This window comes from Heloderma suspectum, chromosome 3 (genome assembly GCF_057233095.1).
Source record: "Heloderma suspectum isolate Gila_16-S chromosome 3, 16-S_ref, whole genome shotgun sequence".
Lineage (NCBI taxonomy): Eukaryota > Metazoa > Chordata > Lepidosauria > Squamata > Helodermatidae > Heloderma > Heloderma suspectum.
Window position 1 is genome coordinate 194,922,606 of NC_139460.1, and position 23,004 is coordinate 194,945,609.

Genomic DNA, 23,004 nt, shown 5'->3' on the forward strand with positions numbered 1-23,004 from the left:
AATAGCGAACTCAGGTGATTGAGTGCCGACAGGATTGGAGCCTAAATGGAACCACTGAGAAGCAAGGGGGAGGTATCATCATGCTTGTGTGAACCCCAAAGTTTACAGATGTACAAACATATCTTATCAAAACTATACCGAGCAGCCTTTCCCCAAAAACAGCCTCATGAGGCCTGTGCATGTTCAGTGGCATTTAGGAGCCATGGAATATTGAGTGTCATTTGAAAAGGAAAACCAGGGGGTGGGAGCTTCTTCAGACAGAGCTTTTATCCTGCTATTGAGATGGAAGTTTGTGGGCCCTTTAGATGATGTCGTCAACCTCCAGGGCATCTCCCGCACTAAATGACCTTCATTCCATTTTTTAAAAGATCAGAGATAATGAGCTATCAAATTACTGTGCTTGAGTTCCCTTGTAAAAAAGGTAAAGCTACAATAAGAGGAGCTCAACCACAGCACCATCTAGTGACTGTGTAATGAAACATATGTAAGACTCAGATAAGGGGGGAAAGGGGAGGAAGGAAGCATGTGTAAAGAGAGTCCATCATGATCCTGCATTTAAAACAGAAACAGAAAACCCTGTTTTAAATGCTGGATTTTAGGCTGGTGTAGAGATGCTCAGTGGATTGACCTTCTTAGGCCCCTGACATCTTATAGTATCCTGGAGGAGGACATGGTTGGACCCATAACTTAGAAGCTGCCTTATACCAAGGCAGACCATTGGTCTGTCTGGTTCCATGTTCTCTACGCTGACTTGGCAGCCACTTTCCAGGGTTTGAAGCAGGAGCCTTTCTCAGCCCTACCTGGAGATGCTGAGGATTTAATTTGGAGCCTTTTCTGTGCAAAGGCTATGTTTAGAAGGTGAGGATACTCTATCTATCTATCTATCTATCTATCTATCTATCTATCTATCTATCTATCTATCTCCCATTGTGGAAATCAATGTGGAACTCAAGGTGGCTGTGGTTCCCCTCCAAGCACTGAACAGACCGAGGCCTGCTTAGCTTCAGCAAGGTGGCTGCATCATGTGCCTACAGACCATGTCGTGGGATTTTGTTGCGTGTCCAAACGTGATTTGATCAATGACTTCAAGTCTTTGCTGATTTAAGTCAGGATTTAAATCTTGCTGGGTTTTTTCTTGTCTATCTAAAATCACCTTGAATTTTAAAATCAATCCACCCTCTCTACAATGAACATTTTGCAGTGGCTGTTTCACTCCCAAGCTGTTTATTGTAGACACAGGGCCATAGCCAAGCAGGGAGGTTGCTGCAGGGGTGTGGCTTCCTCACTGATTTTCTAACCCCCTTCTCTATGCTTTTGGCTCAGGAAACTGAAGGTGATTAGATGGAAATGGTTAAAGTTTTCAGATGTCATAGGACATGGATGTTCAGAGAAATGTCTGTGTGGATAAGGTTACATTTGGATTCCTGTGAATTGAAAGAATAAAATGTCAGGATGTTGTATCTTTTATTCTAGTGATATAAACGTTGAAATATGCAAGTTGACATTTAAAAACAACAACCCTGAAACTACTAGATAGTCATTCACAGAGAGCCCAGAGGACCCTTCTTCAGAATATATCTTGCAGCCTAGCAACTCTCAACTGACAGTCACTGAGGCTGCAAGCAGGGTGTGGAGTGCTCCAGCACGGAAGCTGTACATATGAGGCTCTAAGCCACTCCTTGCTTCACTCAGTTTGTAATGCAAATGTAACATCAACATTAAACAGAATGCTTGTTTACAAATGTTTCTCTTCCATTTCCTCTTTTATATGATCGACAACCGGGCATTAAAAAAAATAGTACAAGAGTGGCTCAAAGGTTGTTTTAAGGCTGTCATGTTAAAACTCTATATACGTGCAAATGGGGAATCTATGTTGCCTAGTGATGTACGAAAGTCACTTACCTGGTCCCGCAGCTTGCTTCGCGGTGGGGGGGAGGCACTTCGGTTCTCCCCCCGAAGTTCAGGCCGGGGGGGGAGGTGCCCCGCCTCACCCGGCCGAAATTCAGGCCAGGGAGAAGCGCCCCATCTCCCTGGCCGTGAAATAAAAAACTGAATGTAAAAAAACCCACACACACACCCGTGATAGGCTACGTAACGATTAACGTAGCCTATCACGGCTACGTAGCCTATCACGGGTGTTTTTTGGGGTTTTTTTACATTCAGTTTGTAATGGCGGCGGCGGCAGCTGGTCGGAAGACCGGCCCCCGCTGAAACGCCGCCGAAACGCTGCCGAAAGGGACATTCGAGGGAGGTAAGTCCCATCCCGGGGGGTGGCGGGGGGGTGGCGGAGAATTTCACCGACAATTTCGGGGGGCCAAATGCGTTGGCATTCGGCCTCCCCGAGATTCATGGAGAAATTCACCGCCATTCCTAATGTTGCCTCTTTCCCAGGACTGGCACCATGTTTGAGGGTGCCCTCTGGTGGCCAGTGGCGACAGTGTTTGATGTGGGCTAGGTCTGAGCTGCCATTTTATTTCCCAGAATGCTTCAGACATAGCATTACTCCAGGGCATTAAACAATTGCTTCCTTATTACATTTAAGTTATCTCTCATGACTGGAAAAAAGGTGTCACAAAGCAAAGTTCATGGCTGTCAAAGGAAATGCTTCCTTTGTAGGGTGGCTAGGTATCCTGCTTTACAGAGGACTATCCTCTGTTTGAAAGGCTGTCCAGTCCAGGTCTGGCTTAAAGATAATGGTAAGAAGGGAGATCCAGCAGGGGCCTTGAAGTTGCTTATCAACGGTTAGCGCCTGGACCTGAACAGAAGACTGAGCAGGCACACAAGTCATCTGGGTCACAATCTTCTCCATTATGGTGTGCTGTATTGTATTTCTGTTTAAATTATAGCCATTAGGGGTGCAATCCTGTGCATGTTTACACAGAAAAAAGTCCTACAATTCCCAGCATTCCCCAGCCAGCATGGCTGCCTGGAGGGATGCTGGGAGTTGTAGGACTGTTTTCTGTCTAAATGTGCATAGGACTGTGCCTTAAATTTGTGACCATCTTCATGTGTCTAACCTTTATTGCACACAAACAGTGTGGCTGCAATCCTATACACACCTAGGAGCAAGTCATATTAAACTCAGTAGTGCTTTGCTTCTAAGTAGACATGCATAGGATTACATTCTCTGGGCCAAACTAACCATTCTGCTAATCACATATAGCAGAGCCATGTATGATTGGCTTCCTTACTTTTGTGTAAGTGCAGACCGGCCCCATTTGGATTGGGACCATGGCAATTCAGGAGGGGGGCTTTAAGTTTCCCCCTCCTGTTTTTGTGCCAAAATCCACCCCAGGGGGTTAAAAAAAGAAAAAAAAATCTCTATTGGAATCCAGTGGAGATATTACAGCTTGCAATTTCAAGCTGTAAACAGGAGGAGGAACTTAAACCCACCTCCTCTTGAATCGCAATAGTCCTGTCCTGAATCTGGCCCACATTGGATTAGTAGAACTTTTAGTTTGGCCCTGTATATGCGTTGTGTGAGGAGTCCCTTGGCTACTTGAAAAACCCATAGTTTTCCAGTAGAGACCATGAAAGAGATGGGTTCAGCTTGATCCACAAAGAAACTAAGCCGAAGCACTAAAGTTTATGCCCCTTGAGTCTGACATCAAGGAAGGTATTTCAGTTTAAACCCAGGTCTTTCTTGAATGGCCATCCTAGGCTTGCACTTACACCTGTGAAGTCAAAATATTGTATTAGGCTGTGCTCTGGGAAGAATCCAAACATTGAATTCTGCCTTACAGTTGGCTTTGGACATGATGATCTAACATTCTGAGTTCTTCCTCACATACAGCCTTTCCCAACCAGGTGCTCTCCAGAGGTTTTGGACTTCAATTCCCATCAGCCTCAGCCAGCAATCCGGAATGTTGGGAGCTGTAGTCCCAAACATCTGGAGGGCACCAGGCTGGGGAAGGATGCTCATGTTGAATGCAGATGAATCCTATCCAAAGTTGCATGCAAACTCTTTACTTCAACGATAAATCTTCCCCTTTGGGTGGGCATGAGCTGCCAGCTATTTTTAAAATTGACCATGCGTTCTGCTGACTGCAAGGGCTTGCCTTGTCTGAAATTGCATAAAAAGCCTGTGTGAGCACACCACACACCAAAGGCAATGTGTCCTAACAGTTCTACCTGCACTTCCTTGGCACACTGCCACTCTGAGCATTTTTGTTTGCACTGTCCACCCTTTGTCAATATTGTCTCCAGTTTCAAAGCCTCATCTGAGCTCATGTTTGTAGTGACCAAAATAAAACACAATTTCTGGGGATTGCTTTAAAATAATGGCAATAATAGCTGAGATCAAGTGTCTTGGGAAACTAGTGACAATCCTTTTTCAAGCTCCTGTCCCTTGATTTCTACTGGGAAGTGGACCGCAACATTTAATCAATTAATAGATTAAATTAATTAATTGGCAGAAAAAACCCTTTGATCGACTAAAAAGGTGTGCCAGTTAATTGGGCAGCAATTTCAACATTGCAACAGAAGGGCTTATAAAAGTGCTTGCCATCTGCAATTTTCTTCAGAAGCACACCTCTTTCTCTCCCAAACAGAACAACCTGCCCTTTCTAAAATGAAACTTTATGACTCACAACACATTATATAAAATGTATGCTTTTTTGTTTAGGATCTACTGTTTTACTCATATGCATATTTAATGATTAATCAACTAAGAATGCAATTCTATGCATATGATCTTGGGGGAAAGCACCATTTAACTCAGGGGGACTCACTTTTGAGTAGACGTACATAAGACTGTGCTCTTAAGATTTCTTTCAGCGACAGCCGTGCTGAGATGTTCTACTGGTTTTTAAAATTAAAAGTGAAGTTTTTGTCAGTATTCTTTCAAATAAATATCAGAAGCCCTTATAATCCTAGTCCACTTCATGCGAATAACATCTGAAAGGGGGGCTAGTGGTAGTTTTTCAAAACTCGATTTTCTTAGATCCCTATTCACGCATGATGCAACTGCGTTCTGCCTGGCTGTAATGGAACCATTTGCTGACTGCTCATGTAAATGGGTTGCTGAGCAGATGTAGTCAGGACCCCATCCCAAATCCTTGCCCCTCCCCAAGTTTGGCACTGGAGGTGTGAATGCTGCTAGAACTATATGGCCAGCTGCTTTACCCAAAAAGCTTGTAAAGTGTAGCAGCCTCTTCAAATGGCCCCCATGCTGCCGTTTGCACGTGTGAGAGAGGCCTCAGTGTAAGCTTTACATCAGAAATCAGAAACTGGACCCAGGACCAAATCTGATCCCCCTCCTGCAAGGAGTTCCAGCTACCTCCCAATTGCCAACTGAGGCACACGAAGAGTGTGTGGAAGGAATGGTAAGTATGCCAGTGGGGCTTGCTCAGTGGTACAGCTAGAGCTGGACCTTGGGTCCAAAGTTCAGGGCTTCACAGCCCAGGGGGGCCCCAAATGACCATCCAGAGATTGGCAGGTGCAGACACAAATTCCACTTCATTCCTGTAGATGCTGTGGTGACTTTAAATTGCAAAACAGCATATGCTCAGGGTATTATTATTATTATTATTATTATTGCAGCTGGCAAACAGTTTTCTTGTTGTTCTAACATATCAGGTATCTAGAAGCAGTTTTAAAGCATGGGATGTCAGTGGGAAGGGATAAAAGGAATGTTAGTTGTGTGGACATAGCCATCTAAAGGGGTGCTCCATAAGACCATTTAGTCCAGGGTCCGAGATTACCCAGTTGCACCACAGGGCTGGCTGGTAGTCTGCTTTGGAGATTCGGAGCCCTGGTTTGCCATCTTTAGTCCTCTCTTCAAAGTAGTCCAGCCTTTAGATCTCTTAGATAACCAATACTTTATATGCTTCCTTTCATTTTGATGTAGATTGGTTACTCTTTCCAAATTCTGTGGGTGTTAACTGGGAACAGGATTGCAAAACACCACCAGAGCTCCATCTGACTGTATTGCATTTTGAAGCTGATTTTGGTGGCTTCTTTTAGGAGCTTTGTTTTTTGAGATGTCTTGGTAGCTTATTGCCCAGTACAGATACGGTAAGTCTTGGCTAATGATCTCTGGGGTGCTTCTGTTGCTAACTTCCTTGCCTGTGTTAATGTGACATAATGTCTGCATAACATTCAGAATTTCAGGTTGTGCCTGTGGGTGGAAGGCTGCAGGATTTTGCATGTAACTTTCTCACAATCATTATAGTGTCTAAGCATTCACACTTGTTGTGCACACTGCCTGGATTCATAGCCGCTAGTTGGGTTCTGAGTTCTGTCTTCCAGCACCCATCTTGTTGCTTTTAGATTGTTGAAAGGTCAGTTTCAGCACAGGGCATGTTGATTTGATTACAGTGAGGCGTGTTCTCCCATTTCAGTCATTTTCTTTTTTAGGAGCACATGGTTGCGTATTGCACCTGGCAGAAATGTAGACACAACTGAGTCAAGTAGAAGTGTGCTGCTGCATTTTGTGTTGGTTGCTTCCAAACTAGCTGTTTTTTCTGGAACTGGCTTTGTTCGTTCACTCAGATTTTAAGGAGAATCCAGACAACTTTGCTGCCATACCACTGCATTTCAGTGTTTTCCATGTTCTCTGTATTGTCCTTGTTATGCGATTGTGATAATAAAATTTTAAACAATTTTTTAAAAATTAACAGGAAAGTGGTGGGGTTGCTCAAGCTGCAAATAGGAAACAACGAATTAAGGGCCAATGTGGCTGGAAGGTAACAGGAAATGACTAATTAAAGGCCCAGTAGCAGAGAGAAGCAGGATCCACTTTAGAATAACTAGACTGGGTGCGTGTCTCCGTGACAACAGAAGGAGAAGCGAATGGTGGCTTACCCGGATTTTTCAAGGAACTGGCTTTAGTCCGCTCAGGGTTCCATGAACGAGTGCACTGCACCATTCTAAGTCACTTCACAGAAACATACTTCGGGGGGGGGGGGGTTGGAGTGAACGTCATCAGACTGGCAGGGGCTGCTCAACCAATAAGAGAGGCTCCCCTCCCCATCCAGGCTCTACCCCCCTGTCTCCTTCCCCTGAAGCTCCCAAAATGCAATGGAGTGAAGCTTCACATTAATTACTTCCTTACAGCAACAAAGCAAGCAATAAAGAAATGCAGCATCAATATTTAGGGAACAAGCCTCATTGACCACAATGGGAGTTACTTCTGAGGAGACACCTGCTTCCCCAACCTATGCCCAATTCCAGCAATTTTGTTTTTATTTCTTTCCCTCCCCTATTTCACTATCACACATTTGCCAGCAAGTCCTATGGTCCCTATCTCACTATCGTGCAATTGTGCAATAGTGAGATAGGTGATGTACGTATTGCCAGACAAAAGCGCTATTTTGCTTAATTCGTTACTTTTTTAAAAAGTTAGAGGCTGTCCGGAGCACATCTAAATTTTGCGGGGATGGCCACCAGAGTTTAGTGGTAGGCAAGGTGAAGTAAATGCCATGTGGTAGCGCAGAACTCTGATGGCCAGCCCTGAAATGGCGGAAACATCGGGGAAACACAGGCGGGGAAAACATTGGGGAAACATCCCTTGACTGGGTCAGTGAGGTCATGGCCAGGTGAAAGACACAGCCCCAGGCAGGGAAATCATGCCGGAGTAAATGCGGAGGGTGGTGCACACCACACAACAGAAGCACAGACAATGTGAATTAAGGAAAACAATCGGACTAAGAGTAGTCTCAGAAGAACCAGTTTTTTGGCACAAAACTCCGGGGTGGCTGCAAGATGGCCATGATGTCATGTGTCCTGAACAACCTTGGAACACAGCAATGTCACAGTAAATCACTTGTGGAGACACCCCCTGTTAAGGAAGAAACAACTAATTTAAAGGGCCAGTAGCCAAGTGAAGTGGGACCTTTGCTGAAATGGAATTTCATCTGAGTAAACATATATTGGAATCTTGCCCATATGGAATGGCATTGTGGGGATGACTACAGTGTTATATAGCGGGAAGGGGCCATAGCTCTGTGGTAGAGCACACACTTTGCATGCCGAGGGTTCCATGTTTTATCCCCAGCATCTCAGGGGAGGTCTGGAAAAACCCCTGCTGAAACCCTGGAGAGCCAAGGGTCTGACCAAATATAAAGAAGTTCCTATTAAGTACTGTGTGGAACCACCATTTTAATTCTACGACTACCTGTTTGTGTAGGAAACAGGCTTGTGTCTCAGAAGTGTTAAAAGGACTTGGGACAGAAGCAGTCTGAGAGACAGAACTTTATTATTTATTTATTTTATATGAAGGTCCTTATGCTGTGACTTGGGTAATGCTCTAGGCCAGGGGTCCCCAATCCCCGGTCCACGGACTGGTACCAGTCCATGGCCTGTCAGCAACCAGGCCGCAGGGGTGTGCAAAACACCCTCACCTTGGGTCTGCGGCATGTAAGCCTTTTTAGCTAATGAGTGAGATAAGAATACTTAAACCAAAAAACAATTTACACCTTGGGGGCTATGTCATCTTACTTAAACAGTCAAAGAACATTCCCCCCCCCCTTTCACTCATCAGTTTGTTTTAGTCTGGGGAAACTAGGAAGGGGAGGAGGACATTTAAGTGCTTCAAGTATCTTCTTCTATTCCCTCTAACTTGTTATTGGTGGAAATTGTACTACTTTGGGTTTGGAAATGATAAGAGGTTTAAAATTCCACAACAACATCCTGTTCATGAGGACTGGCTGTTTTTCCTTTCTCTTCTGTTCATGCGCTGTGTGTGTGTGTGTGTGTGTGTGTGAAATGATAGTAGTTTGTATTGATCAGTTGGGTAGCTTGTTATCCACCAAACTGAAGGCACCACACAAGCTCTGAGTGGCAGCCCAGAAAGGGCTGAGAGAGAGTCCTGTGGCATGTTCACGCACCAGCGTTATTCCTTGGGCGGGTGCCATATGGCAGATGCAATCCTTGATTAAGGCAATTCTGATTATCATTAACTATGGTTAGTGCCAAATAATGCAAATGTAACACTACGCCTTGGTTAAAGAAAACCATAGAAGTAAATGAAGAGTTTGCATGCCCAGGGGAGTGTGTGTGAGGCTTAAATTACTTATTTCCTTTAATATTTTCCTCTTCTTTTTTAATGGCAAAATCATACCTTTCAGAGCTGGCGGTGGGACAATTTGAGGAGACTATTCAAGGGACAAATTGAGATTGTTGATTGCTATTCCCAAACCCCAGGGCCAATGGGAAGCAGTAAAACGGACTGAAGCGGCTTTCCACTGGCATTTTTAGAATGGACTTTTGCCAAATGAACCGTATTTGGGAGCAGACATTATAGAACCAACTTGGCCTGGGGGAGGGCATTGCTGAATAATGTGGCAGCATATTAAGAGCTTTTATAGACAGGTTTTTTATTGTGTGCTCATTGTTCCTCACTTGTGGTTGTTTGTGAGTGCTTAGATGATGTTACTGCCCAGTTTTGCTTCTGGTTTTAAAAAGCAGTTTCGCACATTTTTTTGGAGTGGGGAAAATCTTGTGGTTTTTTGTGAAAGTGAAACAATGCACTTGTCCCCTCTAGTGTAGTTGCATTATTCCGCTATACCACAGCGCTGCTATACCACAGTAGAAATACAGAAAAGCACTATAGGAAAACAATCCATGTAGAGTTCTGATCTTAATTTTACAATGAAACGGGAAGTAGAAACTGTGGATTAAACAGCCTCGTCTGTGTGGGTCAACCATTTTAATTCCGTTTCCAGCAAATTGCAGAACAGGAATGCCTCAAGCAGTGCTAAAGGGCTCTAGTATGGAAGTAACCTGCGACTGAGTTCAAAACAGTTGTGAGAATTATTGCTCCTGTCGTTTTTCTCTAAATGTCCTTAGTCACCCCATCTGTGCATAAGATAGGAAAAGCTTGAATGTTCTACTAGTTCATTATTCCTCTAACATCCATGTGTAACATCTGATCAGCACAGTCCTATATAACTGGAATATTGTCCCACAATGTTCCAGTGTTGGTTCCTGGAGCCAAGGAAGGGTTGGAAAGTTGACATAGCAAAAGGCTTTGGTTTTAGACTCCTAGGGAAAGGAATTCCAAGCTGAGGTAGGTAGCTAAATCAACAAACTTTTCTGCCTGCTGGGTTCCAACACAGTTCCACCCTTGTGCCCTCTGCTACCTTTTTACTTACTGGCATTTGGTGGCTGGGAGGAATGAATAAGCGTATTATGACGATTTGGTTGTAACCTTTAAAAAGCCGTTACAATTTCAGACACCCAAGTATAGCACAAAAAACTTGTTCTCTTGGATTTGCTTGTGTTATTAAGGCAACAGACATGGGTGTGCCACATCTGGATAAGGCACTCTCTTTTTACTGGTGGGTAGTAAAAAGTAACACTAGATTCATATTTATTTATTAAATTTTGAATCCACCCAATAACAAGTGCCCTTGTGATGTAATTCTAGTAGGCCACATTTGGCAAAAAGGTAATGTATGTATATTCTTGTTACTCCAGTTTGAAGGCCTGTCTTTGAAAAGTACAAGTTATAAACATGTCAAAATGGGAAGTGACTTTACTTTTTTTCTGGGGGAAAGGGAACTCTTTTTGTATAGGAGCTCTTATCTAAGAAATCTGTTTTTGGGTGGAGGCTAATATCCTTGAAGTAATATTAACTTTGGAAGAAGCTGAAGGAGTGTCCCAAAGGGAGGGTTGCTTGACATTAACTTTTTGACATACACATTCAAAACATTTTATATATGTAGATAAAAATATATAATGTGCATGCAACCAGTGCATACATACAACTATTGTCCAAATACACTTGCCAGAGACCCAGAATTGACTACAGTTCTCACTGTGTGAACAAGATGATTAATACACATTTCCAGCTCTGTACATGTGTAAAATGGCTTTAGAAAGGTGTGTTCTGTAGTAAGCAGTCAGTACACTTGGATTTCAGCAGATGTATACCTTGGTCTTAAACACCATTACTTGGATGTAAGAATGACTTACGTTTGCCTTTGAAAGATGCGAGTTGCACACCGAAGTTGCACCTGTGCCTGGATAAGTGAGAAGGTAGCATCTGAAACTATATAGAAAAGGAAGGTGCACCGATTTACAACCTGAAGAAGAAAACCATGAAGGGTGTGACCTTATGGTATCTTTGATTGTAAACATGTTTAATGGTCACAGTGCTTTGTGGTTCCTCCTGTCTGGATCCCCTGCTGTTCTGGTGGTGTTTGGATGGGTGGATCATCTGAGATTGCCAGAATCATGAGATTACTAATCATGGCAGCATGTGTGGTGTGAAACATCAAAACTACAAAAACACGCAATACAATAAAAATAGTGCTGCATACTGAGTGGCTAGAATGTCAAGAGTTCCCAGTTCAAACCCCCATTTGGCCACAAATCGTATTGGGTGACCTTGAGCCAGTCACCATCTCTCAGCCTAACCTACCTCACAGGGTTGTTGTGAGGATAATGGGAAGACGACCATGCCACCTAGCCTGAACTCCTTGGAAGAAGGGAGGAATATTTTTTTTAACCAATTCAGCTCTTACACATCAAAGTTCGAAGACACCAGCTACTGTAGTACGAGCTGCTGAGTGTTACATATGTCATTAACACGCTGCACTTCATTAAAAAATCTCTCTTCTGTTTCATTTCTACAGAATGAGTTATCCAGGATATCCTCCCGCAGGTGGGTATCCTCCCGCAGGTGGGTATCCTCCCACAGGGGGGTATCCTCCCACAGGAGGGTATCCTCCTGCTGCGCCAGGTAAGCTTACTATTTTTCCCTTAGGGTGGGGGATCAGAGTACCTGGGCACAAATGGGATAATAGGAGGGTCTGAGTCCTACAAGTAACAGATGCAGAAGACCCCAGGTAAAATCCTCCACCTGCATCTCTAGTTAAAAGACCATTTGTCAGAGACCTGGAAGTGCTGCTGCCAGTTACGTAGATCAGGGGTGGGCAACACATGTTCCCACAGCCACCTCCTCCCCCCAGTGCCCCTCACTGCTGCTGTGCTGCTGAAATTTGCAGCGGCAACCAAAGAAATCTCCTGTTTACTGCTACAGAGCGGTAAATAGGTCAGATTTAGTTTGCGGATGGGGGGAAGGAAATGGCCCTTGGACTGCACATCTAGTAAGTGTTTACCATCTTTGCTTTGGTCTTAGCTCTGACAACTTTGCTGGCATAGATTGTGGGGGGGTAAGTCTACATAATGATATGATTTGAGAGCTAGATCTGTATTCTACACTGAAAAGTACACAGATTTATAGTGTATAAATACTAGGGGTTTTTTACCTTTTAAAGTGCTCTTGGTAATGCTTTTACTGGGCTCGTTCGGACATAATCTTAAACTATGGTTTAGTGTTAAGTAAACAAGCCTTGGGCTTATGCACTCCCATACCAGACATGGCCGCCTGTAGGAGATCAGAAGCGTTCACTTCCATTTTTAGCTAATCGCAGTTCAGCGTTATATCCAAAGCTGGACATAACTGTGGTTTACTGAAACAAGTCAACTTAAACCATGGTTAAGATTAACCAAGTGTAGGATTTGGACATAATGTTAATCCATGATTAACTGAAAACAGACATAATGCTTAACTGCAGTTAATTGAAAATGGAAGGAAACCCTTCCCATCTCCTCCCGCACATGCAAGGGGAGGGAGGCAAGGGAGGAGTGCATGAGTCTGAGGCTCATTCATGTAACAATAAAACATACTTTAGTGTTAAATCTAACAAGCCCACTGTTGGCCTTAAATTGTATTATGATGTAGTTGACATTGTATTAGAATTGTTATTTCAGTTATAGTCACCTGCCTTGAATAATTTTATTAAAGGACCATCTACAAATATTAAAATATGATAACAGCTTAATCTTAAGTGTGTTTAGACAGAGAGAAGTCCTACAACTCTCAGCATTCCCCAGCCAGCCTTGCTGGCTGGGAGTTTAAGGAGTTATTTCTGCCTAAACATGCAAAGGCTTGTGCCCTAAATAGGTGTGGGAGCCAGTGGGCCCAGGGGAGCTTTTTTTTCCCCCCCCCTGCTGTTCTCAGTTGCTCTCTTGCATTGTGTAAAACAAGAGAGAGACAAGACTGTGCCTCCGCTCGTACACTGTGTGCCAATATAGTTTATGCATGGCATGGTTTACAAATAGATTATGTTCTATTTGATGGGTGTTTGTTGGCCTTTGAAATGCGTGGGTGATTTTAGCATAGCTGGCAAGGAACCTGCTGCTAATGTTGGAGAATCTATTATTCCAGGAGGTGTTTCCTTGATCAGGAATCTCAACTGAGGATAGGAGTGAGCGAATTAGGAGCAGAGAGATGCATCAACTGCAGCTTTTATCAGTACAAAGCATTTTAGCTATTAAAATTAAAAAACCGCCATACAAATCCATACACTTACAAATGAATATCCAGCTGTTTGGTCTATGGTTGTTGATTTATTTTGTTTTGTCAATTAATTCCAGGCAGTAATCCCTGGGGTGCCCCCAGCTATTCTCCTGCAAACCCTCCTCCAATTGGACTTGAAAATGTTAGCAACTATGCAAATCAGTTTAATCCGGAACATATGTCAGGCATGGTAAGTAATTTCAGTTTGAACCTGATGGGTCTTACTGTTTGCAGTGAAGCTAGTGGCAAAGTTCTGCTGACCTATTTTGGTCTATAAAGTGTGTCAGTCAATAACATCTTGAGATCTTGCTTTTTGAGGGAAGGTCTCAAAGTAATTACAGCAGTGATAAAATCAAGTTAAATTAAACATTTCCTCCTCGCCATTTTCCTCTTTCCGCCTTATTTTTGTTTAACCTACCCACCCTTCTTTTTTATTTCATAATACATGTATACATACGCATACTCCTTTTTCAAAACTTAATTTTATTTTGCAAGATAAGTAGAATTTCCTAAGATTCTACAAACCTACATACATACACCTTGATGACTCTAAACTGTGGGGTGAGTCATGCCAGTACATCACAGGAGCCTAGTGTGTGGGTCACTATGGTGCCAACAGTGAGTGTTGACAATATCAGGAAATGGGACAAAGGTGTACTGAGGAAGAATAGTATTCTATAGACGATCCCTTCAGGAAGAAAGCTCAAAGTGGCGAATTACAAAGGGTAATTGAAAGTATTATTCGTAGTAACCAAAGCTGGCCCAAGTAATTAGAAGATGACAGAGTTCTGATAATAGTTACCAACTGGCTACAACTAAAAATAAAGACCTTATTGCCATTATATGTTCAAAAAGTCTTTGATAATCAGAAATGGAAGTTGTTATTACTGCATTTCTAGAATATAGCATGCTGCTACTATTGGGAGATGGATAAAATTATATATAAATCCCATGGGTGCTTCCTGACAGAGGGCTCCTAGTACTACCAATGAGAAGGCCTTGTGCAGCTATTCCAGCTTTTCCTCCTAAACAGATTTTGCTAAGAAAAAAGACAGAAGAAGTGATAAGAAAACATGGGAAGGTTACAACTGTCTGGACTCCCCTGTAAAATTCATTGAATGAGGCAGGGTGATGGCTAGAAGGAAACTGGAAACACCCCCCTATCTAAAGCTCTGACAAATGGATAATTTTCTGAACAATATTTACTGAAATACGATATGTGACAAGGAGTCTTCTATCTTCAATTCGGCTTAGCATGGTGTTTGAGCTGTTTGTATATGTGGAGTAATATAAGCAAAAAGATCCAAGAGCAAGTCCCTTAATTTTTGAGAGCAAGAGAAAAAAGAGAAGGGGAAGAGGGAGTTCTCTTAGCCTGTTCAAACGTATGACCCTGTTTACAGTTTGGGATGGTGTGGGGCCGCAGTATCTGAAGGATCGCCTCTTCCTATCCATTCCTGCCCATGGCCTGAGATCATGCCCTGAGGCCCTGCTCCAGGTGCCCCCACATACTGAGATTTGGTGGGTGGCCACTTGTGAGCAGGCCTTTCCTGTGGTGCCCTTAAAACTGGAATGCTCTCCCTACAGAGGTCCACCTGGTGCCTACTTGGCTGACTATTTTACTCTCCCGGGCCTTTAAAACATTTTTTAGCTGCTGCTTGTTTCATTTTTAAAGGTATGTTTAAAGCTGAATTTTAAAATTCTCCTTTTCCAAGTTTTGGTACTTCTCTCTCCTTTTAAAATTATTTTTAAATGATTGTTGTTGTTGTTGCTTTCAGATTCTTTTTGTAATGTGTTTTATCCCTGGTTTTGGTTGATAGCTATATATTCAAATTATGTATATTGCTCTGAGAGCTTTGGTTATAGGGAGATGCATAAACTGAATAATACATGATGTGAATAGAGGCGAGAGTAGCACAGTGGACAAGAAACCGTGCTGTTAATCAAGAAGTCCCAACGTCACATCTCTGCTTGGCCATGAACTCACTAGGGAGCCTTAAGGCAGCCTTCTCCACTTGGTGCTCTCCAGATGTTTCGGACTTCAACTCCCATCAGCCTCCTCCAGCATGGCCAATGGTCAGGAATGATGGGAGTTGCAGGGTACCAGGTTGGGGACGTCTGCCATAGCGCACACTGTGATCTCTTGGCACCAGGCCCTATCTGCAGTATGAGATCATTCTGGTCTGTTTTACCTGGCTGGTGTAATGATTACTGAAACATGGTATGTGACGTGCGCTGAACATTCTGAAGTGCTGTGTATTATTTGATACGTGTTTGCTTACAGTGCGCATTTGGTTGCCTTGTCTACTGTTGCAGGCTTCCAACATGTCGGGAACTTTTGGTGGAGCCAGCATGCCGCAGGGTATATACCCTCCAGCCCCTGGCGGCTATCCCCCTGCTGCTCCAGGGGGCTTTGGGCAACCTCCACAAGGACAGCAATCGACTTACGGGATGTACCCCCCACCCCCAGGAGGAAACCCGCCATCGGGAATGCCATCTTATCCAGCATATCCAGGCAGCCCCATGCCGCCAGCAGGACAGCAGCCCCTGCCAACGACATATCCTGGGCAGCAGCCCATGCCAAGTTATCCTTCTGGCCCAGCCGTTAATCCTTCTATGCCATCATATCCAGGACCTACAATGCCCACAGTTACTCCTGGAATGGTAAGAGCATTCCTGTTTTAAATTACTGGACTCCCCCCTTTCACTGAAGAAGAGAAGCAGGGCAGAAGCTAGATGTTTAGCTGCACGCATGGGATCTGGGAACACCAGCTGCTGTCAAGCTGCTGACAAGCAATGGGGGAGGATTCAGTTGCAGGGGACAAGCAGTGGGTGCAGGAGAGTGGTTCACCCTTCCCCTGTAACTCCACCCCCCACCATGAATTTGCCATGTTGAGCGGCGGGAAGAGGCTGATGGGGGGAGTTGCAGGAGAAAGTGGCATGCAGGAGAAGGTCAAGCTGGAGTGCTTAAGCATTTCTCCTTTAGCTGTGGCGTGTCCCCCACAAATCGAGCCCTCTTTGGGGTGCCTGGGGTTCTCACCCCCCTTGTGCAGGTGAATGTCTAGTTCTGCCACAGTTGAGAGCCAAGGAGGAGCAGTTCCTTAGCTTGAACTGAAGTATGGATGAGCCTCGTGCCATTATGGTAGATGTAGGAGAGCTTCAGAGTGAAATACTTAACTAGCCAGTCTCAACAAACAAACCCTGTTTCCTTGTATTTCATCAAATGTCTAAATGGCCAAATAACACAGTTAATAAGAACAAGGTATTTTGACTCTGAAAAGGAAGACTTTACTTGAATCCTCCGTTTGTTCTCCGGCATGATGCAAATGTGACGATGCAGATAGCTGAGTTACTGTAGATTGGTCATGGAATGAGAAACATTGAGTTGATACCTTTTATTTTGCTTGGGGTAATATAGTCTGGGAACCGAGGCACCATCCGTGATGCTCCATCATTTGACCCCCTGAGGGATGCGGAAGTATTGAGGAAAGCCATGAAAGGATTTGGTGAGTAGAGCCTGACTTCAGGGTTGGGGGCTTTTCTTTTGTAACGGGGTGGTCCACTTTGTCTCACCACTGCCACCCTTTGTCCTTAGGCATACAGGGATGGTTTGCACTTTGCTTGTTGCTGGTTGTACCTGCGGTAATTTTGTAGGCGTTGTACCTGCTGAAGGGAGGCAACCTGTAAAAGGACTTAGGAAGCAGCAGTGGCGTCTGCTTAGTTCTAGGTATAGCTGTGAGTTCTGCAACCTTTGTTGTGTTTACTTTTACATAAAGGGTTTTGTACTTTACTCTGCCTCTCTTACTGGATACAGCACTGATGCAGATAATGTAAAAGAGAATCTGAGAATTGCAGTGCATGCATCTTCTGTGATTCGAACACAGTCCATGAGACCAGCTAAGGGACTGTGTACTCTGCAACAAGATTACTGTGCCCGTACGCCAGTGGGCGCGACCCCTTGTACAATGGGGATTTCACTGACCTACAAGCAATCCAAAACAAGCAGAAACTATTATTTTTGGAATGGGGCAGCTCAGTGGAGCTTGCCAAAGAGAGCTCCGCTGATCTTTCCCGATCCGGAAGCGGGCGTTTCTGCTCACTTCCAGAGTTATTTTTAGAACTGCAAAATCCCTGTTGAGCAAGCAGTTGTTCCCACTGGCCCAAAAGAAACAGCGGGAGTGCAGCAGCACTATAGGATACTGCCCATTGAAATTATTTGTTCAGAACAAACGTATTCAAAATCACACATGGTTTCTCATTCTGATTACAAATACTCAGTTTTTCCATTCCCTTCTGGCTTTCAAGACTTCCCCAGGTGGTATTTAATCTTTTCTTCAAGGTCTTAAGGACTCGAAATTTGCTTTTATTGTTGTTTTACTTATTTGCTTTTTGTAAAAGCACTTTTCTAGTCCTTTACAATATTTCACTGCCTTTCCTCACTTGATCCTGTTTTGCTTCTTCCTTCCAATTCCTGCATTCCCTCTTTCCCTAGTCTATACAAAACTTCCGTGGGGCTTTAAAGCAGCTAAATTGATAACTTCCTCCTCCATTAAAGTTGAAAACGGGGATGGGGGGAGCAATTGAAATGTTCATGAACGTTCTGTGATGTCATACCTATTTGGCTGATCAGTACTGTTGGAGACTTCACTACCACAAGCATAATACAATAATAAAGATTTAGCCGTGACTAGTTGCATATGAGAATGTGTATTTGGACGTGTGCACCGTCGAAAGCAAAGCTGTGCAATGATTGCTTATGGCAGGAGAAGAAATGTAATAGGGCTGGTTTAATTTTTTATTTGTTTCAGTATGAAACACTGGATTAGTTTCTGCTGAAGTTGGTTAGACCAGAAAGTTCTGTCGTAGCCAAATATGCTGTGCTACCATTTAATGTTCCTGTCTGTGTTTTCAGGAACTGATGAACAGGCAATCATAGATTGCCTTGGGAGTCGTTCAAGCAAGCAGCGGCAGCAGATCATGCTCTCATTCAAAACAGCATATGGAAAGGCAAGTTCTCCCAGCCCCCCCCCCATATATGATATATATGTACATTAATTCTCATTATTATTGATTTATGTAGCACCATCAGTGTGCATGATGCTTTACAGAGTACAAGTGGACAGGTCCCTGTCCTGAAAACTTAACAGTCTAAAATTTGGTACAGGGAAAAAACAAGGGTGGTGGGAGGGAGTGGTAAACAGGGAAGGAAAATTCAGCAGTGTCACTTGCGCGTGCCTGAGCTTAGCTAGAAGATGAGTTGTGGTAGCAGGGCATGGGAACAAGGGGCTTGTGGGTTCTGAGGAAGGATTTGGAGGGATTGACAGAAGTGACATCGCACAGGAGAGATGTCACGTGATCAGAACAATGAGAGAAGTGAATGAATTTGGCAGCCAAATAATTAGACATTACCTATTGTTATGGTTCAAGAGATACAAATTAAATTTGGTATTATCTAGAACTCTTCAGCAGGAGAGTTTTATACAACTCAGAAGCATACATATTCTCAATGGGAATTGCTGCTGCTGCTGCTTTTTATATTATGTCCTCCATTGCTTTGTTTATGGTCATGTTTTTGATATATATTTTTGTTCTATAATTTCTTATGCCGTGAAGCATAAGAACATAAGAAGAGCCCTGCTGGATCAGACCAAGGGTCCATCTAGTCGAGCAGTCTGTTCACACAGTGGCCAACCAGCTGTCAACCGGGAACCCCCAAGCAGGAGACGAGCACAACAGCACTCTCCCACCCATGTTCCCCAGCAACTGGTTCACTGCCTCTGGTACTGGAGGTTGCACAGGCTGCTCTGAGTGAATTGTAAAAATGATTGCCTTGGCCAGTATAGCTCATCACCACACTTCAATTTAACCTCAATTAAAAGCCTAAAATCTGTGAAACTGCACATATTCTTCTCGTAACATTTGCCTTGTTTGCTCCTCCCTGAGTTCTTCCTCCCACTCCCCTCTGGTAGAAATGTACATTCTAAGCTCCATTGGGCAGGGATCTTGGTTTTTGTCCTTACATTATTCCTTAAAGCACCATCTACATTGACAGTGCTATATTTTAAAAAAAAATTATTGGAGGGAGCAATCCTATGGGGATAGTTGGCTGCCTCAGAACTCAGAGGCGCTGCCTGTCCAATGCACAGCAGGAGGAGCACAGAGGCGATCGCCTCCTCCACGCTCCAGCCGCCCTGCATTTGCAGCTGGACAGCCGATCTGGGCTGTTTAGCCATGGGACATTGGGGGGTGGGGTGGGGAGGCCAGACGGCACATCGTAAGTGCCGGTACGACACTTCCTAACTCCCCGCCTTGCCCCCGGGAGCACCCCCTCCCCCCCCCCGTTCCACGCTGCTCTTACGAGCGCAGAGCACAGGGACGATCCGCGCTGCCTATGAGGGGGAGTGGTGGGGAGGCAGTTTTCCAGGAACCGACCAATCCTATGGCCGTGTAGTAGCCATAGGGTTGTGCCCTAAGGTACCTTTATTAGGTATTGTGTAATGGTGCAAGCTAATTGTTACAGGAAAAGAGACTGTTAGTGCAATCTATGCATGTCTGTTCAGAAGTAAGCCCCACTGACTTCAGTGCTTTTACTAAACAATTCTGTAAACTTGCCATCTTTCATTTTACAACCATGACATATTGTTTTGTTTTTAACTAAACACCAGGATTTGATCAAGGACCTGAAGTCTGAGCTCTCAGGCAACTTTGAGAAAGCCATCTTGGCAATGATGAAGACGCCTGTCTTGTTTGATGTTCATGAAATAAAAGAAGCGATCAAGGTCTGGATGAGTTTAAATGAAAGCTATGACTGTGGCAAAGTTTTGCCTCCCTAAACTCTTACTTACCTCGCTCTCGCTCTTCCTTCAGATCTGCTCCCCAAATCCACCTTTCCTGGGGAGCCCTTAACTTAACTGCCTGATCCTCAGCAGAAAGTGTTCTTTATTGCTTTTTCTCACTTCTCGTGGCCTTGTTATTCTAGGTCAGCCTTCCTCAACCGGGTGTCCTGCAGATGTGTTGGACTACAACTCCCATCAGCCAGGTTGAGGCGGTTGACCTGGGCTCTCCTTTGTGTCTGCCACCCTCTGCAGTTTTGTGCACTGAAGATACTATACATAAACAACAACACCTTTCCTTTCCCTTTGTATCATGCTGAGGGAGTACTGGGCACTTGCTGATTGCTCTAATTGCCAAAAGTAGGAGCTCTGTTGGAACGTTCCCAGCTCCTGCAATCTGGACCTGCAGCATTGCTGTTCATCCCATGCTGGTCTCTGGCGATCCATAGCCTACGCAGCCCGCCTGTTTTTTTAACTGATTTGTTTAAAACATTTATAGGCCACTTTTCCATGTGGTCAAGATGGCTTAGAAGGGATAAAATCCCCCAACTCAGATCAATGAGAAACTGCACCAGGTGAAAACATAACTCATCACCGGCTTATAGCAAGCACTAACCAGAAGTGCCATAAGCTTGTTAGCCTGCTTGGCTGAGCAGGGGGTTGTTCTGGTAGGTGACAGGGGAGGGGAAGTTAGGGTCTCCCTTGATGAAAGCACTCTGAAGTCAATTTTGTATGACTGTTAATCAATGGGTTGCTTACCTAAGCAATTCAACGTGCATTTGAGAACACACAAATGTTCTAAAGCAGGGGTGTGCGACCTTTTTGGCCCCAAAGGCCCACCGGGCAGTAGCACTGGCAAGGGACACCCTTCCCTTATCTCTAGTCTCAGCAAAGATCGGATATGAAGGAAAGGATTCTCTTGCTGGTGCTAGGAAAGGAAATCTGAGGCGGTGCAGCCGTGATTTTTTCAGCAGCAGATGCAAGGGGTTCTGGCAGGTTGCCAGAAACGGCTTGGTGGCCACATGTTATTCATCCCTGTTCTAAAGAAAACAAGTGCACTTGTTGATGCATCTGCATCCCCTTAGAAGAGGCATTCTTCCTTATCTCACATGAGTGAATGCCTCTTTTAAGATGGTGCTTGCCATCTGCAGTTTGTATAAGTACTTTAATTACAAATCATATTTAAAATCTGTGGACCAATTTAATCGAGGCCACCTTTTTAGTCAATCGCAGTGCTTCTAACTGATTGATCAACTAAGGATGCACTCAATCCTCATGAAGTTGGGGCTTTTGTCAATTAACCCAAGTGTGCTCTTAGCTTTAAAAGAGGGCAAAGGCCAGGAAAATGCTTCTGCATAGTAGTGAGATGAGTTTTCTTTCCTTAGGGTGCTGGCACAGATGAAGCCTGCCTGATAGAAATCCTGGCATCTCGCAGCAATGACCACATTCGGGAAGTCAGTAGGGCATACAAGACAGGTTAGTTTTGCTGCAGCTCAGCACTGTTTGCTGTTCTGTTTTCTGATGGACCGGGCGATACCTAAAGATGAGGTTACACTAAGAAGAAACATTTGGGTGAGGAATTGGGTTTTGGCCATTGATGTTGGTTTGCTTGAATTGATAAGATGCTGTTTTGCTTCAAACTTGGGCTTGTTGGTGTGTTGGGTGGAGCTATCAATACTCTCCTGTGATTTCTCTGGTCATAGCAAGCTGTAGAGGCCATGAAGGTTATCATTTTGCAGGCAATCATTTGATCTCGGAGTCTGTGTAGAAAGAGAAGCTTAGCAATGTTGTTAATGGTTTCCATAGCTCAACTGCTCTCCTGGCCCATGAGATGCCATTCTTTTTATATCTCTTCCCCACCTCCATGTCTGAGACACACACACACACACCATACGTTGTGCGATAACCAAAGTACTCTGCAGTCCTAAACCAACCTTCCTGGTAATAAGCCCCATTAAACTCACAGTCCTGGTTTGTACATAATGACAACCCAGAGTACACATGGAGTATAGGTTGAGTATGGGTTGTTGAATTGTAGTTTGTCATGTGCGAAACCTGCACTATGATTTAACTGTAGGTTATTAAACAAGAACAACCCAGAGTTCACAACCCAACAACAAACTGTGGGTTCTCTTTCTGGGTTGTTCATGGCTAACGACCCATCAACAATCTACAGTTCAACATCAGCCCATACTCTGGGTTGTTGTGACATGTGAACCAGGCCAATGAAACCTACTTCTGAGTAGTTATATATAGGATTGCACTGTAAGGCTACAGTCATTTGCATACTTGCTTAAGTGAACTTGATTTACAAGGAAGTATGCATTGAATCAGACTGAAAACTTGCAAAAGTTCTGGAGGCTTTTTTAATGCTAAAATTATATGATGCTGCCAATCGCCCCCTTCCCCTAGGTCACCTCCCAGCTCCTATCTCTTCCAACAGCAATGTCTTTCCACTTCCTGGAGGATGCTGTAGGATTGGCATTCAGAGGGCAGGAACCATAGAGCCCTCGGTGAGTTGCTGGCAGATTATCACTGCAAAACAAAAGTGCATGAATGATAGAGCGGTCTGCTGGCTACCAGAGACTTCAAGGAGACATTCTTGCAGTTGGTCCAACAGAGCTCTATCACTCCTGCTATCTGAGTGCAGCCCTGTGTCTGAGTTCTGAGCAATGAGTCAGCCACCGCTGCTGCAGTTAGGGTGGTTCTGTTGGAGCGCACTTTTCCAAACTAAGTGGAGAAGCTAAGTGCAAAGCATCAGGTGGGGGTGGAGGGAAAAATCAACAGAGAGAATTAAATGGGAACAGAAAAGAACCCAGTTGATCAAAGCACCACTCTGGCGGGGGTTTAAAAATCTGAAGATGG

The 23,004-nt window shown here is 44.1% G+C and overlaps 1 protein-coding gene across 1 annotated transcript in view; it reads left to right on the forward strand.

Moving 5' to 3' along the window:
• ANXA11 (annexin A11) overlaps positions 1-23,004 on the forward strand; it is a 44,229-nt gene that overhangs the window by 9,177 nt on the left and 12,048 nt on the right. Inside the window, exons 2-8 of the mRNA XM_084845241.1 lie at positions 11,580-11,686; positions 13,387-13,499; positions 15,623-15,970; positions 16,725-16,812; positions 18,219-18,313; positions 19,972-20,085; positions 21,525-21,615. Of these exons, the coding sequence (XP_084701367.1) occupies positions 11,581-11,686; positions 13,387-13,499; positions 15,623-15,970; positions 16,725-16,812; positions 18,219-18,313; positions 19,972-20,085; positions 21,525-21,615 (955 nt within the window). The 5' untranslated portion in view covers position 11,580. The remainder of the gene's footprint in view (positions 1-11,579; positions 11,687-13,386; positions 13,500-15,622; positions 15,971-16,724; positions 16,813-18,218; positions 18,314-19,971; positions 20,086-21,524; positions 21,616-23,004) is intronic.